This window comes from Zeus faber (assembly GCF_960531495.2).
Source record: "Zeus faber genome assembly, chromosome: 14".
NCBI lineage: Eukaryota > Metazoa > Chordata > Actinopteri > Zeiformes > Zeidae > Zeus > Zeus faber.
Genome location: NC_137200.1, coordinates 26,262,522 through 26,280,652, shown reverse-complemented (window position 1 = coordinate 26,280,652; position 18,131 = coordinate 26,262,522). Strand labels below are relative to the sequence as shown.

The window sequence follows — 18,131 nt, the reverse complement described above, 5'->3', positions numbered from 1 at the left end:
CTTAAATTAAAATTTGTAAACAGTACTGTTTTACTACATCGTTTGAATCTGTGATATAATTTGGAGGCACAAGAACGACGATCTTTTTCCGTACGCCATGAAGAACACCGGTTCAAATGTCCTCGTCATCACCGCCTTTTGTTCCTCGCCGGTGAAGACGACGAGTCGCTGGCCCTGCGTCGTTATTAACGATGGACGTTTCACCACAGCAGCTTTTACATCTACGACATGTGGTAAACGCCGATTAACTGGTCTGGTAAGGTAATTACGGGGAGCGGCTGCGTGCTCCACTCATGTATCGCGGCGACTGGCGCACAGGAGACGGCCACCGTGCAACCTTAATATTTTGGCCAGAGACGGGCATTGATGCACTTGCGTGGAAAGTGAACACAAAGGCTTGCATTGAGGACACTCAAGTGTAATATTACAACAAAGCAGTTTTATTTTAAAGAGCATTTCAATGTGGTTCTGACAGAAAACAGTGATCCTCAAAAGCCCTCACCTCCCATTCATTAGCAGGGGCCAAAGAGACGATCACCAAGAAATGGAACTGGTCATGCCACTAACTACTTAAAAAGAACAACCCCCCTCACCTAAAAGCTTGAGCTAATCAGTGCTAATCGGCAAACAACAACCCCAACGCACCCCAGTTTGCCTATTCTACTTTGACACATGATCGTGAGGTTGACCACAAAAAGCATTACCTTCCCTGACCCGAGCGCATCTCACCAAGGGTTCATTTACGTATAATTTTTGAATAGTCAGAATTGATTTAATGAAAATAATTGTCATGAGCTCGGCTTGCGGTTACAAACAAAATGTACACCTGACAATGAAAACCACAATAAAACACCATTAGCTCATCGGCCGACGGTCCAAATTACGATGAGTATAAACTAGCTGGGTCTTGGGAGCTTACGGTTAGTGATGGCTGATCTGCATTCAATTTGATGGTCATATGCACCAATATACCTACAATTACTTTTGTTAAATATGGGCGGAATTGTGCATCTTTTGCGTTTGGCCGTGATTTCTACACTGCTTTATGTGGAAGAAAAATTATATTTCCCTGGATTCCTTTAACGGCAATTGTATCTTAACTTTGTCTTTAATTTATAACATTAGTGCAAATGCTGAACCTAACTGTGGGACCCTGTAGCTATATATTTTTTAAGATACCTTTTAACGGGCATGGACAGCAGTCTCTCCAAGGTTTGAAAAGCCTGACCCGATTCCCCGCGACATCTTCAAAAGACTCTCCCTGGAGCTCAGCGGACAATGGTTTAAAATAAAATGCACTCGAGTGTGGACGCCGACATGCTTCTAAACGCAGAATAACGAGGTCCATGGGGTCGGTGTGCCTTGAGGACAGGACTCACGGTCGAGAACGGTGTTTTGAAGACGTTTTTAAATTCGAGCCAATGGGTGAAGTACATGGTTGTATGATTGAACGCTGAATTTTAGGCAAAATTGACTTTTTATTTCACCCATTTCAGAGTACCGGAAAACATGATGAAGCATTTTTTTGTCAGTGTAATCAAGAACAGTGAAGAGGTAAATGTACATATCACGCTTGAAAGGTAGAAAACAATGGAGAAAAAATAAAATAATACAGTTTATAGGAAGGAGTCACACCACTCCCTCAGGCAGCTGTAGCAATCACCTTGCTGTTTCGAATTTGCTCCGCAAGAATCCTTCAGCCAGTCCCGAAAAAGCTCCTCATCCTTCTTTAGTATAAGAAACTGCCCAAGGACGACATAGGCCTGTGGTTGTAGAAATGGGTGCGGGTGGGGTGGAGTAGATTGCATAGAAACGTTAGCAGGTAAAACGTAAGAAAGCAATGACTGATAATCAGTGATAATGTTACTGAAAGTACCTTTATCATTCCCCCTGACTTTTTCCAAATATATAATTTTAAATACTTTATTAATGCCTGTGGGAAATCAGTTCTCTGCATCCACTCTAGGAGCAGCGGGCTGCCACGTGATGGCACCCAGGGAGCAGCGGGGGTTAAGTGTCTTGCTCAAGGACAATGGCACACGGCACGATACCCGGAGGAGCTGGGGATCGAACCGGCAATCTTTTCGTTACTTGACCCCCTGAGCCACTTTTTAAACAGCCACACAATAATTAAAAAACGGGCCTAATTCTACACAGTATGCCCTTACGTCTCAGTCATCAGTCTCAAGAGGAGGAGGTTTTTCATACCTTCACTGCTCTGCTTTTTAGAGCATCAACTACACAATTACGTAACATTATGTTGGTATCGGGTCGATTCCGGTCACCGGCGGATCAATCGTCATAAATGACATTTGGACTTTGATGCAATAGTTGCAACGATTAAAAACAAAAGGAAAACAAATGTGATGTTGAGATATTACAATTACTAACAAAAGCAAAGAAATCCCAATTGAGAAACCTCGTCAGTTCAACCGGTTCACATCACCTTGTCAAAGCCCTTTTCTTCCAGTCTTTTGCCGAGTGCGTCACCGATGCCCGCCAGAGACTTCACTGGTTTCTCGCCCATGGGCTCCGCCACAAACTCTTTGTGTTTCTGGGATGTCGACGACATGTCTGCTTTGTAAGAGCTCTGAAACAATACAGTGGAAGGTAAAATACATACAACATCGAAAAAGTTGTTTAAAATCTATCTATAAAATACTTAGGCAAAGCTGTTTATCTGTTATGACTATCAGGAAGAACAACAGTCCGCTTAAAGCCTGAGTTTTCTGATATTACAAAACACCTTTCAAGACACTTTTAGGCGATATTTTTTCATTTTCAAGGACTTCACACCAAACAAATACAATCAATTTTAAATGTGATTGTTATTAATTAAAACGTTAACTCAATCTCATTGTCTATTATTGATAGTAGTTTACGAGATATAGATTCTTCCAAGTCAATCAGTTGTGTTTTTGTGTGTATGACAATAACAGGATAAAACAGAAGCTTACAAAATGCACAGGGATAACATTTCAATGAGGAATTATAAATATATATCTTGTTAAAGATATATATTTATTGGGGGCATTTTCATGTTTTATTCGATAGTGACAGTAGGCAGGGGAGAAAGGGGAGGCAGGGGACAGAGAGAGGACGGCATGCAGCAAAGGGCCTTGTGCTGGAATTGAACCCAGTACGCTGCGGTAAGGACTCAGCCTTGAAAATGGTGCGCTCTAGTGAGCCACCGGGGCGCTCCCATAAATATAATTTTATATGCATGTGTGCACATGAATGATTCACGTCCGACACGGCTCTCCCTGCGCCCCAATGACGGCGAGCTGGGCCCCGTTCATCCAAAAAAACCCCCCCTAAAAACAGTGAGGGGACATTGCACAGAGCACGGCTCATAAAGATTATTTTCTATGAATGACATGGAGAGGGGGTGGCTGGGGAGAGTGTCACGGACAAAGTGTCCCTATTATGCACGGTTGCATTCCATACACATATGTGTCGTTCCATAAATAGATGTAAAATAAAAACACCCCATCGCTGGTGTGCACATCGCTGTCTGTATCGTCGGAGAGGGAGACAGGTGCCGCAAAATGTGACCAATCCCCACTGCCAGCGAATAGTCGCATTGAACAGCACCTGATTCAACTGACAAAATTCTGGGTCGGTTACAACCCTATCAAAAATAGAGATTTTTCTCCCCCAGACTGCACTGCACCCTGCGTGAGTTCCCGCGGGGAATTTCCCGTACTTTTATTTTACATCCATTTATTTTTGTGCGCTTCCTAACTTGTATGAAACATTTATTTTTTTAACACAACATGGTTCTTTTTTAGTTTCGGTTCAATAAGGGAACGGAGCGGCAGGGGGACACCCTGATGAGTGCCATGGCAGGCGTCCCAATCGCAGAAATGTGCTACCTCAATGCCCGTTGACGCCGAAAAAACAACAACCGCGGCACATAAAAAGGGCACCACGGACTTTAAGGGGCAGGTGCTTAAAATGTTATTTCCCTGGCATAATCCATGTTGTAAAAACAACTGTGGGAAAATGTTATTACGTCACCATTTGAACAACACAACCTGGGGGAATACCACAGGTTTTCAATGCGTTTTCTCAAGCACTTCAGAACAAATGGTCTATTTTCAAGGTATTCCATTTCCGAGGCGCTTTAAGCATCTAGTAAGCACCCTGCTGAAAGAACACAACAATCCACTTACAAATCACGCCATCATCAATGTAATATCAAAATGAATGCTAAAAAAGGCGTCCATGCAAAGGACCATCTCTTAATGGAAACATCGAATTAGCTTTGCAAAATAATTATCTGTAACTCCCTGACTGTATGCCCTTTAATCCAAGAGATGTTAAATTAAATGTAGAAACGTATCCACACGACAGTGGAAGTTTAAAACACATTGACTACAACATGTTTACACTCAATGTTGAAAGGTCCAAAGAGTTGTAAGGTGACTCGTCATAGCATGAGACGCCTCTTACTTTCATTTACAAAATACTGTGAAGTCTTAAAAAGGTAGACGTATAACTTAAGGTAGACATTTACCTTCCGTTAATGGTGATTTTATGTCTCTTCAAACAGAATGCATATAAACATCTAAGGAATACATGTACAACCAAAACAAGAAACAGCATAATCAATAAATCCACCAAAAGCCCTACTACCCATCTAAGAGTTAATAATGAAGATGTTAATGAGCCTCCTATTATTGCCAATGCCTTTTGCCAATTGCCTATTTCTCTATCCACATGTGAAATTCCATTAATTTGGAAATGTGCCAGTTACCCCATTGAATGAAGGTGGTGATCCTCTCGATCTTAATCGCCGTAGACCCATTTCTACTATTAAAAGTATTGCAAAAGTGTTTGAAAAGTAAATTTTTTATCACCTATCTCAATATGTTAATGATTTCCACATCTTATCTCCATACCAATCGGGTTTCAGACCTAACTCCTCTACACCTACTGCTCTTTTAAAATGTACCAATGTCGCCTCTTCATTGGACAACAATATGCTTGTAGGCGCAATATTTATAGATCTTACTAAAGCTTTTGATATGGTTGATCACTTCCCCCTCCTTGACAAACTCTATGCTACTGGTCTTACCAAAATATTCTTTACTTTTGTTCAACTCTTCACCACAGACAAAAGTGTGTGTCTCTTATCGGGGCAGTTAATGATCATGAAAAAAGGTATAACTCAAGGTTCAAATATGTTGTTGCTGATTGTCGTATTCCACTATATGCAGATGACACTGTCATTTACTCTTCCAAGACTGATATCTCACATATTCAGTCTACATTACAGGTTGTAATGTAGACTGAACTTCTATTGAACAAGTACAATAGTAGGTTGTTTGAGACTAGATTCGATTTTTTGTATTTAACCAATAATTGGTCAATTATACCACTCTAGAAAGTAGAGGTTTTAAATAACTGGGTCTCTGGCTTGATTCTCAACTCTGTGTGATAAAGAAAATAAATTGCAGTCTGATAATATTATATTGCTCACTGTACCGTTTCACCCCACAGGTCAAGAAAATAACTTTAAAAATGAATACATTTACATTTAGTCATTTAGCAGACGCTTTTATCCAAAGGGACTTACAAGGGAGAATAACATTCAAGCTACATTGCGACAGAGACATTAGTGTAACAATAAATATAAGATGACAATAAAAGATGAATATAACCAATACAGGTACTCTTCACTAAACGACCGAGTTCAGATCCTACAACCAGGTCGTCGAGCTATTTGGTCAATAAGCGAGGACCTGTGTTATTTCACGGTAAGGGCCGTGGCCGGTATGTATATAGTATATATAGTATATATAGTGTTATTTCACGGTAAGGGGGCGTGGGCCATTGTGGCCGTTAGTGTAGTGAATACTGATAGACTGCAGTGAGGCGTACTTGTACTAGATTTTGCAGATATCATCTATCAGAACACCCCAGAAACAAATCCTTCCAACGTAGTTTACAATAGTCTCTGTAGATTTGTTCTGAGTTGTCCTTATAGAGCTCATCACTGTTTTATGTCTGAGTTGCTAAATAAGGTAACACCTAAATCCAGAATACATTTTCACTGGTTGCAATTTATTTTTTTAAATGTATTTTCTCTAATTATCCCTCTTACAATTTTTACTTCTGTATATGTCATAATATAGTCTAAGGCTGAATATCCTTTTTTCTTCTGCCCTAGAATTTCCGATTTAATTGTTTAATCGTTTATTGAACCCCGTCTCCCCCCTCCCTGCACAGTCATACACACAGAGCATTACACTAGTTATTTGTGGCAGAAAACGATAACATTTTTCTCACCTTTAGCCATTTTAAATTAAAAATAAATAAAAAAAAATCTTAAATATAGACACCGAAACCATACCCTTGTTGTGGCCCTAAAACCGTGATGGCATCTTTAGTTTACAGCTATTTATGGGCAGGTGTATGTTTACATTACCCGTTTCCATTGTAAGTACTTTATGTGTGAGTATCTGTATTGTTTTGCGTTGTGTTTAGGACCCCCCCTTGTAAAGGAGATTATTCATCTCAGGGGGCTTATCCCCCCGCCTAACAGAGAGTTTTTTAACAACTTGTGAGGTTGATCAGCGTTCTTCTTTTTCCTGCTAACTTAAAAACTGGATTAAGTTCAAAGAATCAAGTACGTATTCGGATCAGCACTTCTCTTATTACTTTTGTGACACGCAACAGTTTAGGGCTCGGAATTGGATCAAATGGTCAGTTTAGCAAATACAAAATAAACATCACGTGGAAGGAACGTAACCGCACAACCCCGTCACAGACACGAGAGCCCACACTGGGCGCGCAAAAACGTCTTTCACTAATTCAACGGTCGAGCGCCACCGTTCAATGGGCACAGCAATGGTTCGAAATGGAACGCAGACAGACGCCTCGGGCTCTCCGCGCGGCTTGGCTGTGGTCGGGCGTTGCTCGTGTTTCAAGACGCGTGTCCCACGTTGTGACACGTTAGAGAAGCGCCGCACGAGCTTTTGAACCTCGAGTCGGGACGCCCACGCTCCCGCTATCTTCGCGGGCGGTGGGGGGGGGGGGGGGCTAAAATAAGCTAAGTTATCTTCATGCTAGTCCGCGCAGAGACTGGAGGTCGTTCTCAATGGCGCGGGGAAGCTAAAATTCGCTTCATCATAAGGGGGGGAGGTGTGAACCGGTTCATTTGTAGCCGGGAAACATGTCCTCGCCGTTGTTAATGCACCGCGGCGCTCGAGCCGGACGCGTTAGCTTAGCAATCACATGCTAACCAGCCGGGGGGGGGGGGGGGTGTTAGCCCTCAAACTTACAGCCGAGCCCTGAGCTTCCCCTAAAGTTCGACGCTCGCTCTGGGTACGTCTCGCTCAGCGGAAGCCGAACTTGGAGAGTGTGTGCGCGTACCTCTCCAGTGACGGTCGCGGAGCAGTCGTTCGCCCGGTAGCACGGATCCGGCGCCAAGAGTCCAGCGGAGGCAAATGCGGCGGCGGCGGCGGCGGCGGCGGGCGTGTGACCCGCGGAAACGGGCCGGAGAGCCCCAGCGGGCCTCGGCCAATCGGACGCCTGGGGGCGTTTCAAAGCGGCCAATCACAGAGAGCGCGGCGCGCGCGCGCGGCCCGGAAGTACATTCGCGAAGCCGCGTCACACAGGGGCCGTGGGCGCCGGAAGCCGGAAGCAGAGGCGGCGCGGAGCGGGCGGACCGCGTCCCTCCAGGGGAGCCCGAGCGGTCGCTTTGGAAACGTCTCGTTTTGTGCGTTTGTTTTGTAACCTCCGCCTGGAGCCAAATGTTTGTAATTAGATGTTCACTTCTCACGGCAAAATTATTTCTACCTAAAATGTAATTATGGAATTAAAAAATAAAATAAAAATAAAAATCTTGAGTGTTGTTTTTTTTTACATTACATTTAAAAGACGCTTTTATCCAAAGCCACTTACAATTATTCAAACAGCGACGGACGCAGCCATCAGGAGCAATTAGGGGTCAAGTGTCTTGCTCAAGGACACTACAGCGCGCTAGCAGGAGGAGCCTGGGATCCAACCAGCAACCTTTAGATCACTAGACGACCAGCTCTACCTCCTGAGCTACCACCCCCTGTTACCTATATACAGCCTATCTGGCTTTGATTCTAAATATGCTGTATTCAAAAAAAGGCGACGATATATATTTGTATACACACACAAATAAATATGTACATATACAAATTAAAAAGAGAGGAGTTTTCTGAGTTGCAGTATGAATGTAAGTGAAGGTAATTATCAATTGTATTTTGATTTGTTATGAGTAGAACTCGACTCAATAACGTACCAAGTTTAACACAAAGACATAGCTGGAGACGTGGGCTGTCATCCCAGCAGTAATGTCAGTATTTAATGGCACATGTGTCAGAGTGATGATGAAATTACGCTCAAGAACAGCGGGTCACTTCATTTAGCCTGTGTCATTTCCCTCTAGAACACTTTCATTTCCTTGGGTGGAGTGCCTGATGCCACGGGACTTAATACGCTTGACCGACAAGTTGTTCCTCAAACCTCACAATTCCATCAACGTTGAAGTACATTCCTGTTTGTCTGTATTTTGTTTTGTTTTTTGAAAATATTGAGATTTTAATATAGGATCATCAGTTTAAAGAAACACTGTCATTTCCAATTTAGTCTTGTCTTATTGGATTATATTCCAGTTTAAAAGAAATAAATATGTATCAGTGGGCTGTGTGTCACTTTCATTCCATTTGCTAAGCTTGAGGATATAAAACAAACAGTGCAGTGCAGAATTCATATTCAATACATGAATACTAGGATATAGTAATTATTGCTTAGAAGACATTTTATTTGCTTACATGTGACATTACAAAGCAGTTTTTAATCATTTAAAGTACCATTCATGATACGTTTGTGCGCATTAATTGCCTCTGTTCCTTTTGCGTTCTAACATGAGCAGTTACTTGACAGTTGCATATTTGGGATAATGGGGAACACATCGGCATTTGGGGTATGGCTATGCCATCACAACTGTAACAGATACGTGGTTGAATATGGGGAGTTAATACTCTAAACCTACAGGTCAGACAGAATGTTGGAAGCCAGGCTGCATGTGAGACCAGTGCCATCTGGTTCCACATTAATTTTCTTCACCACTCCATCCTCCAACAACATGACATATCTGAAACAAAGGACAAACGGTGCGCTTTATTTGAGCTGTTTTCACAATTTATTCATTCAGTTTCTTTGCCCTCATAGAAGGCTGCAGACTATCGGCTCACTAAGAGTGTAACCCTGATGTGACATTCATATACAACAATTTCATTTTCTGAATTTCTTAACTACTTAAACAGCCACAATATAAACCGTAAAGAATACTATATATGACGTTAACCGCCATTGGAAAGTTCATTTTTTTAAATGAACACAATTAGTAACTTGATATTGCGAAATGTGCATTTACCTCTTGGATCGCTTGTTCCCAAGTGCCTGGACGATCTGATCGTTGTCAAGCAACAGGTCAACCGCCTACGAAGCAGGGAGTAAGAACATAATTATGCACCCATGGTAGAAGTACAGCAGCATACGGGCACGGCATGCTGTCAGTGCAAGATTCCTTTTAAATCCATGTTAATTCACTGTTGGAGCTACCCCCGGCCATGTCGTCCACGTGGGGTCCATCTCTATTTTTACGTGAGGGGTCTGTTTTGGTTTTTTTTGTTTTGTTTTTTTTACACACGCACACACACACGCGCACACACGCACACACACACACACACACACACACACACACACACACACACACACACACACACACACACACACACACACACACACACACACACACACACACACACACACACACACACACACACACACACACACACACACACACGCACACACACGCAGATATTCGGCTTTCGAGTAAAATTTCAGGATTAACCTAAAATGCACTATAACCTTTACAGGTGAACTTAATTTGACCTTCTCTAAACTTTTGAATGCACATGTCCAACTGTTCAGTGTTTCAGTACGTTTTGCACAACTTGCTGTTCTCTAACAAGGAGCTGAACGGCAAAATTCACAACGGGTGTTTGATCCATGAATGGACCAATACATTTCCTGGTTCAATTAGAATTGGTATTTAAACAGTCCTCTTCATCATGCTGTTCACATGTTGACATCATGAGACCAAGACGACACCTAACAACTGATCAACAGTACTCGCCACTGCAAGGCTTCAAACAGGATGTTCTCAGAGGGAAGTGGCCACTGAGCTTAGAGCGTCACAGAGTCATCAGCAGGTTGCAACAGAGATACAGAGACTGGAAGAGTCACAGAAAGGCATAGAAGTGGACGTCTTTTGGCCACATCCCACACTGATGAGCGCTTCATTGTGAACAGTGTCCTGCGCAACTGGATGATGATGCCACTCAACTCCAGGCACATTTAAGGGAGGTGAGAGGCCCCAAGTGTCATGTCAGACCATTCAAAACCGTTGACGTCTGCGTGCTAGACCACCTGCAAGGGCACCTGACCACACCGCCAGGCACAGGCATCATCGTCTTGCACAGGCCAGGCAGCGTTTATGCTGGACGAGGGACCAGTGGCCTCAGTGCTGTTCTCTGATGAAAGTCGATTCACGTTGAGCAGAAATGATGGAGACGTCGAGGAGAGCGCTATGCATCAGCCACTGTTGTCACCAGACGAGCCTTTGGTGGTGGTGGTGTTACAGTGTGGGCAGGTGTGTCTGGTCAATACAGAACTGCCCTACACTTTGTGAATGGTACAGTGACAAGCCCATTCTACCTGAATAACATCATTCATCCAGTCATTGTGCCCCTGCATGAACAACACAGGCCTCATTTCATCATGGACGAAAATGCTCCAGCTCATGGAGGTGGCATCATTAGGGAACGGCTGCTGGAGACTGGGGCACCTCAAATGGAGTGGCCTGCACTTTCTCCAGACCTGAATCCCATAGAAAACCTCTGGGGTCAGCTGAGTGGCCGTGTAGAGGCTCGTCACTCTGTGCCCCAGAAGCTCAATGACCTGAGGGCCGCCCTTCAAGAAGAGTGGGGGGCCAGGCCTCAGCAGACAATAAGTCGACTTGTGAACAGCATGAGATGTCGTTGTCAAGCTGTAATTGATGCTCAAGGGCACATGACAAGTTATTGAGACATTTTTTGTCGTGGTAAACCCACCACTGTTGTTGGCTTTTGTTTCAATAAATTGTTTGAGATGAGGAAATCACCATTGCCCGCTTCTACTTAAATGCCCTACTTTCATGATAGAATATCACTGTAGCGTGAACTTTTACATTTTCCATAAATTTCACCCGAAAGCCAAATATCCCCAACTTTTTGTGAGCAGTGTGTATATATATATATATATATATATATATATATATATATATATATATATATATATATATATATATATAATAATTTTTTTTTGTTTTCAACTGTGTGCGGCTACGTGAGCCTTTTCCATACAAATACAAGATCAAACTACATTGAAATGTTTTTGTAAAGAATGCAATCAATTTAAATGTGTTTTAAATTTCAAAATCAGTCTTCATTGTTCTAGAGACCTAGAGCCGCTGTTGGATTTGCTTTTTGACCGAGACCAGCTTTTAACACAAAGAACTGACAAGTAGAAGTAATGCAATACAGTAGAAACACACCCCACTGACCAATTTCAACAGTTAATGTTGTAGCTCACATTTAAATTATATTAAAGTTATTTATGGCAGACTACTATAAAACCAGTTTCTATACCTTTTAACTGGATAACTGCAAGACCTTGTTTAACTTTAAGTGTATGCAGAGATTATAGGACATATTGTGGGACAGTCTACACAACATCAACATGGTGTAATGTAATTTTTAAACAAGTAATAAGCAGAAATCAAAAAGATTGTTCCATATTTTTTACACAATAACTAATAAAAGCATCAGTGATATTGCAGACATAAAACTTATCAAACTGTTTGTCAAAAAAAGTTCTAATCCACTGTCATTTCCAATGCTCCTCTCTCTGCGACAACACTGACGCGTCGGGGACGCTTCACCACGTAGCCGGTGAAAAACCACACTCCGTGCCACACCCGTACGCCGAGCAGCGGCGCGGGGTGTATTTCTGGGCGTCGGTGGCAGAGAACCTACAATGGCCCCTGCAGCAAAAAGCAGTGGATTTGGATTTACCTGAGTGAATGCTCCAGTCGGATCCGCCAACATCCGCACCTGCAAAGAAGGCCAATACTGTTAAAATAAACATTAAACTCACCAGTATTAAACGCGGACCAGAGTGTGGAAACTCTCTTGAGGCCCAACGAAAGTCTGGCGTCCTCAAATATATTAATTATTAAAAAAAAAAAGATAAGAATTTCCATTTCTAGCCTGATATTCACAATGGAATTCAGATTACTTTCAAATGTGCTATATTATGTCAAGAAAAGTACATATTATGCCATACGGACTCTACGGTAAAACAAATCAAGCCAAACTGCCGAGTCATTCGAGCCAATCAGCATTTTTTTGTCCTGAGTACAATGTGACCATTGCTGAGGAATTTCGCCGTTGCCCTCGACAGAAGCGACGCCTCTGGCACAGACGCGTCGTCCATTGTCTCCCGCCTGGACTATCGCAGCTCTCTTCTGTCTCCCCAGCGGGTGTTCAACCGACCACAGTCCTCCAATTTCACTCCCCTCTTCACATCCCGCTCACGTCAGGTTTCAGACACTGCTCCTCCCCGAAGACGACTACTACTGGACCTAACCCTCTGTATCTGCAATCATTACACAGCCTCCGAACGTCAGGGCTCCAACACCACTCCTCCAAAACACTTGCCTTATAGGTCCTCTAGCACCACCCGTCTTGCTGACCCCTTCTACCCCCATACACATAAATTATGATAATGATAACAATAATAAATAAGTGTTGGATGCAAGTCCTAGCCTAGCTGTTGAAAATGACCAAAAGGTGACACAAACTCCCGTAAACTGAGCTTTTTTTTCGAACATGAAATTCAAGGCACGCCCAGCCCGCGTGACGAAAACAATCTTTTAATCACTTTCAATCGCGGAGGCGTCTTGTAGACGCTCGCCAAGTTTGAAGTGGAATCGATGAATCGCCTAGGAGGAGTTTGCGAAAGTACAAAGCATAAAAATGACCAAAAAGCGAGTAAAATGGCACCTTTAATGAAATATGGGCGGCTTCCTGTGGGGTTTCGGTCATAGAGGCAAATTTTTTTTTTTGAGGCTCATGATGTTATGCAAGTGTACCGATTTTTGTGGGAGAGAAAAAATAAGTGAATAGGTTTGATATATATATATATTTTTTAAAGAGGGCGTGGGCGGCCATTTTGCCAGGCCAATGCACAGGACCCATAGCAGAGCAAATGCCACACCGGGAGTGAGGAGTGTGCAAAGTTTCGTGAGTTTGAGTATTTTAAGGCGACTTAGGCCAAAAAGCCGACTCAAAAAGGCTGAGGGAGAAGAATAAACAGAGCAATAACAACAGTATATAATAATAATAATAAAAATAATAATAATAATAATACTCCACTAATGCTACTGATCCTTATTGAAGGGTTTGCTTACCAAGACTGGTTGTGGAACTTACTTTTACACACTCCTGACGAAAAATGTCTTTTCATTCAGTCACTTTTGAACAAACGCCTCCGCTAGAGGACATGATGTAATTACGGGTAGCGACAGAACAAAGACGTGGAAGTCCTCTCTCAAAGGCCATTAGGGTTACAAGCTGAAGAGTTAATTAAAGGATTGTACATAATTCCCAGTGCATTTAGAGTGGTTGCCGAGAGACCATACTCTCCTCTAGCTACTCCTACTCCTACATTCCGCTTGTGATTGGGCATATTTCTTTGTATCAAATGAAATGCAGACTTCCCACAAAACTCCTCCACAATGTGCCATAACAAATAAAATCCTATTTTACCCTTTTGATCAACCCCGTCTTGTTTTGCTCGCAAGCTGGGTTCGACTCGAAGCGGCCTCTGAGATTAATTCGGAAGCCTTGTTAAAATGCAAAATCTCTCATTAGAATGCAGACACCGGAATCCATTTTGTAGCAGATAGCCTATTCACCATACTTGACGGCTTTCTGCTATTGTATTTTTATTTTAATTTTTTTTAAACTAGGGTCCGTATTCTACAGAAGCCAACGAATAGAAGTACGACTCTTTAAAATGAAGCACAAAATATGTTCCATGTTTTTTTTTGTTTTTTTTTGTTATACTGAAAGTACATTCCAAACCTTGCCATCCGCTCCATGCTCCTTTCCCCAGGCAGACATGACAAAGGCGTCATTGACCGCGACGCACGCTACCTCCTGAACACCTTTACTCCGCAACTCTTCAGCCTGCTGCACGAAACCTGGGAGATGGGTCTGAATAATATAGGACCAATGTGAGATCTTGGCTTGGGCACGTTTAATCTTTAATGCATTAACTTCTACTGCTCAAGTGTTGATGGTCCAATTTTGTGACTGATTGTTTCCGATTATTGATGGCCGGCTCAAACTGAAAAAGTTAGGGTTAATCCTTTTTACTCTAACTGATTTGGCATTGCATGCACAATATAGAGGGTTAAATAATACAAGACCAGATTTTACCAACCATGAGTTTTATTATGAAACAAAAATAAATAAAAATGCAACATATTATTTTGAGAAGGGCCATTTTGAAATATTTAGAGTATTAATTAAAAAAATAATAAAATAGAACACTTTCATACAATATTTTGATATAAAATTGTATATTTACTCACTGATTTGTTTGTTGATTTTAAAATTTCCTTAATAAATAAATAGATAGATAGATAGATAGATAGATAGATAGATAGATAGATAGATAGATAGATAAATAAATAAATAATGAAATGACAAAATAACCTTTAGTAGAAAATCAATAGTACTTTCAAGTGTTGTGGCTAAAACTGGCGGAATCAATTGTAAGTTATTTGCTTTGACAACTGTTGGAATAAAAAAGGGGTTCAAGTAAAGTAACCAAATTATTTTCCAGCCCAAACAGAAACCAGAAATTAGGACATCTCACACTACCTTAGAGCATCCAGGGGTAAAAGCCCCCGGAACGGCAAAAAGGATCGCTTTTTTTGCCTTGAAAAGTTGATCCATAGCCACTTTGTTTCCTGGCTCTCCCTCCTGGACCTCCACTGCCGGAAGACTTTCACCAACCTGAAGAGGATTGGTTGGAGAACCAGTTATGTCTTGATTAAATTACATTAAATGGATCAATAATTCATAATATCCCTATAAAGACACAAATATCGGAAGTTGAAGACATCACTTCAGATATACTGGCCGGTTATCGGCTATCTTAAAAGTAAAATAAATATCTCTGAAAACTGTAACAATCCATAATAACGATGGAATGGGTGCAGCAAACCATCAATTTCACAGTGGGGAGCTGGTCTAATGAATTTAAAAGGAAAATAATGACAGAAGATCACACATCGGGTTTACAAGATAAACCTTTTTAACTTTTATCAATGATCACGGCTCATAATCGGCTTTCCAAATAGGTGTTCCGCAGAGACGGGGCCAAATATGCCTATTCAACAATGCGGTTCAGAATGTGTTTAGAAGTTGACCACTTCCACCTGCCCCTTTGGCAGTTGATGGCGATTATGGTAGTTCGATTGAAATATCTTTTTTTTTTTCTGTGACACAAGATAAATATATTAAAAAAGATAATGGAATACATCTGTATACAATTTGTAAGTAAAATAATAAATACGACAAATAAAATAAGGGAAAATAAAATAGCCAATGGCGGGCACAGCCAAACACAAATGAATGAAACTAAATATTAAAAAAATGAAATATTAAATTGGGGTTTATTCAACAAAGTGCTATAACGATTTAAATCGGGATGAAAAAAAAAAAAAAATGACAGGCCCATTGTAAAGATTCATTCATCATCAATTCATAATGAATCAAATGGTGAGCGCCTCAGCGACGTCACGTTCGGATCGGGGTTTTTTTTTTTTTTTGTTTTTTCCCATTACTACGTCACGCCTGAAACTCTTGGGGCCCTCCATCCCGAGTCGGCAAAGAAAGCGCACGTCCGCTCGCCACCTCCTGAGTTCCGTAAGCCACAGAGGGTGTGCGATCGTGACGTCACACACACACACACACACACACACACACACACACACACACACACACACACACACACACACACACACACACACACACACACACACACACACACACACACACACACACACACACACACACACACACACACACACACACCGAACCCTAAATCAGATCCTATAAAATGGCCGCTGATGTAACGTGACATGTTTGGAACTGTGGCGTCACGAGGGACTCGGAAGCGAAGTAACGGAGTACGAACTGTTTGACGCAGTAGATTATTATTATTATTATTGTTATAATTATTATTGTTATTATTATTATTGTTATTATTATTATCGTTATTATTTTTCCACATAGCTTTAAGAAAAAAACAACACACGCGATGAACGACCCTTTAGACGTGTTCATATTTGTTTGGATGACATAATAATAATAATAATAATAATAATAATAATAATTTAAAAAACATAATAATAATAATAATAATAATAATAATAATACAATTAGAGGTTAAAAGGTAACTGGTAACCACGTCAGCCGAAGAGCGAAGCAACCAAGCATAGCGCCGGAGAAGTGACGAGACGACGGTAAATTAAACTAAATTAAACTAACTAAATTAAATTAAAAAACCCGAGTCTGGTCAAAGTGATTCGCAGGGAAATGTGGCCCCGTGGTGAACAAGATGAGATGACACTAAACCGTTATTAGCCCCACAACGGGGAGATTTTGCACCGCCACAGCAGCTCAAAGGTGACAGCAGAAAATGGAGCATGTCAGGGCAGGCACTGCAAACAATACAAACATATACCCAAGTAGAAACAACATGAATCTGAATCGGAGTGAACAACGTGTGGGCTCGGCAACAGAGACTCGCTGCGAGTGCGACACGGCGCGCAGGGACTCGGTCGTCCTCGGCAGGACGCCGACCTCTCCGGCGTGAACTCGGGGAGGGAGCCCCGGAGCCCCCTTACCTTGATCGGCATTTTGACAGAGGCGGCGGTGTGCAGCAGCCGGGCGACTCGGGTGTTGCGTGGGAACTGCCGAATGGACCGGAGCATGTCGGAGAAGGAGTCGCCTGTTCTTCCCGTGTCCCGCCCGTCCGTCCGTCCGCTAGGGCTCCGAATGGCCCGGGCGGCGCGTCAGTCAGCCAGCCGGCGCTGGGGGAAGTACTTAGTGGGCTAAAAATACAAACACCCCGACGAAGTCAGTCCTTAAAGTGGAAGTACCACGGTGGCGTTTTAGCTCGAATGGGAGTATATGAGTACCTGGTTTTTTTTTAAATGCACTTTAAGTATTAAGTCGGTAGTACTTGGCATTTCCGGTGCTCTAATTTAAAAGATAAAACCGTGTATGTAGATTCAAGAGGTTTATTCGGCACATACATATACATACTTTCATACATATGCAGCGAAATGTGATGCAACGCACCCGGTGATAACACACAATATGTCCTCGGAACACGTTCTGTTATCGACTATCAGATGTCATGTTATATGTTAAATAATAGAACCGAGCGCTAATTACATGTATTAAATCCTGTTTTATTTATTTTATTTTATTTTATTATAACGGATAAGCGGAGGAACATGGATGGGTGGATATTTTTTTTAAACAAAAGTGACGCGACTGTGTTAGAAGTGCAGCAGAGTACGAAGTGCAGATATTTGCAGATACATGGGTATGTGGAGTGGGGGGGGGGGGAGTCCTAAATTCGGACGTTTGATCGGGCGTGTGTGTACGTTACGCCGCACGTCCACGGCCGAACGCGTCGCCGGCGAACGGGCGCGTACCGCGGGCGGGAACCGCGGGCGGGAGTGGAGGCAGCGCCGCAGCGCGTCCAGTAGGGGGCGGTGTTACCAGTCGGGAAATCAATGGCTTCTCCAATAATATCAAGCAAACGGTTAAAAACTCGTCGCCTCTGCGTCGCTTTACAGGTTTGTTTGTTTGTTTGTTTGTTTGTTTGTTTGTTTTGTCGAGGAAAAACACAAACCCCGCTAGATGGAGATGTTGTTTATCTGTATTAAGTGGACG

General features: G+C 42.3%; 2 protein-coding genes across 3 annotated transcripts; both read right to left on the bottom strand.

Annotated features, from left to right (window-relative positions):
• Window positions 1-419: 419 nt before the first annotated feature.
• banf1 (barrier to autointegration nuclear assembly factor 1) lies at window positions 420-7,477 on the bottom strand. Of its 2 annotated transcripts, none has more exons than XM_080013214.1 (3): window positions 7,381-7,477; window positions 2,447-2,590; window positions 420-1,763 (listed from the first exon to the last, which is right to left on the bottom strand). In XM_080013214.1, exons 2-3 carry the CDS (start codon window positions 2,570-2,572, stop codon window positions 1,617-1,619), a joined length of 273 nt encoding a protein of 90 aa, XP_079869340.1. In that variant the 5' UTR covers window positions 2,573-2,590; window positions 7,381-7,477; the 3' UTR covers window positions 420-1,616. The 2 variants fall into 2 exon arrangements, with proteins under 2 accessions (XP_079869340.1, XP_079869341.1); XM_080013215.1 differs by having other exon boundaries at window positions 7,290-7,415.
• A 1,297-nt stretch (window positions 7,478-8,774) lies between these two features.
• Window positions 8,775-17,235, bottom strand: prdx5 (peroxiredoxin 5). Its single transcript, XM_080013380.1, has 6 exons — window positions 17,072-17,235; window positions 15,039-15,173; window positions 14,235-14,366; window positions 12,162-12,200; window positions 9,419-9,483; window positions 8,775-9,136 (listed from the first exon to the last, which is right to left on the bottom strand). Exons 1-6 carry the CDS (start codon window positions 17,156-17,158, stop codon window positions 9,031-9,033), a joined length of 564 nt encoding a protein of 187 aa, XP_079869506.1. The 5' UTR covers window positions 17,159-17,235; the 3' UTR covers window positions 8,775-9,030.
• Window positions 17,236-18,131: the final 896 nt, after the last annotated feature.

Coding starts and splice junctions, on each gene's coding strand:
- banf1 (XM_080013214.1), bottom strand. CDS start 2,572: ATGTCGTCGACATCCCAGAAACACAAAGAGTTTGTGGCGGAGCCCATG. Junction 1,764..2,446: donor AAGAAAAGGGCTTTGACAAG/GTGATGTGAACC, acceptor CTACAACCACAG/GCCTATGTCGTCCTTGGGCA.
- prdx5 (XM_080013380.1), bottom strand. CDS start 17,158: ATGCTCCGGTCCATTCGGCAGTTCCCACGCAACACCCGAGTCGCCCGG. Junction 15,174..17,071: donor CTGTCAAAATGCCGATCAAG/GTAAGGGGGCTC, acceptor AATCCTCTTCAG/GTTGGTGAAAGTCTTCCGGC. Junction 9,137..9,418: donor GGGAACAAGCGATCCAAGAG/GTAAATGCACAT, acceptor CCTTTGTTTCAG/ATATGTCATGTTGTTGGAGG.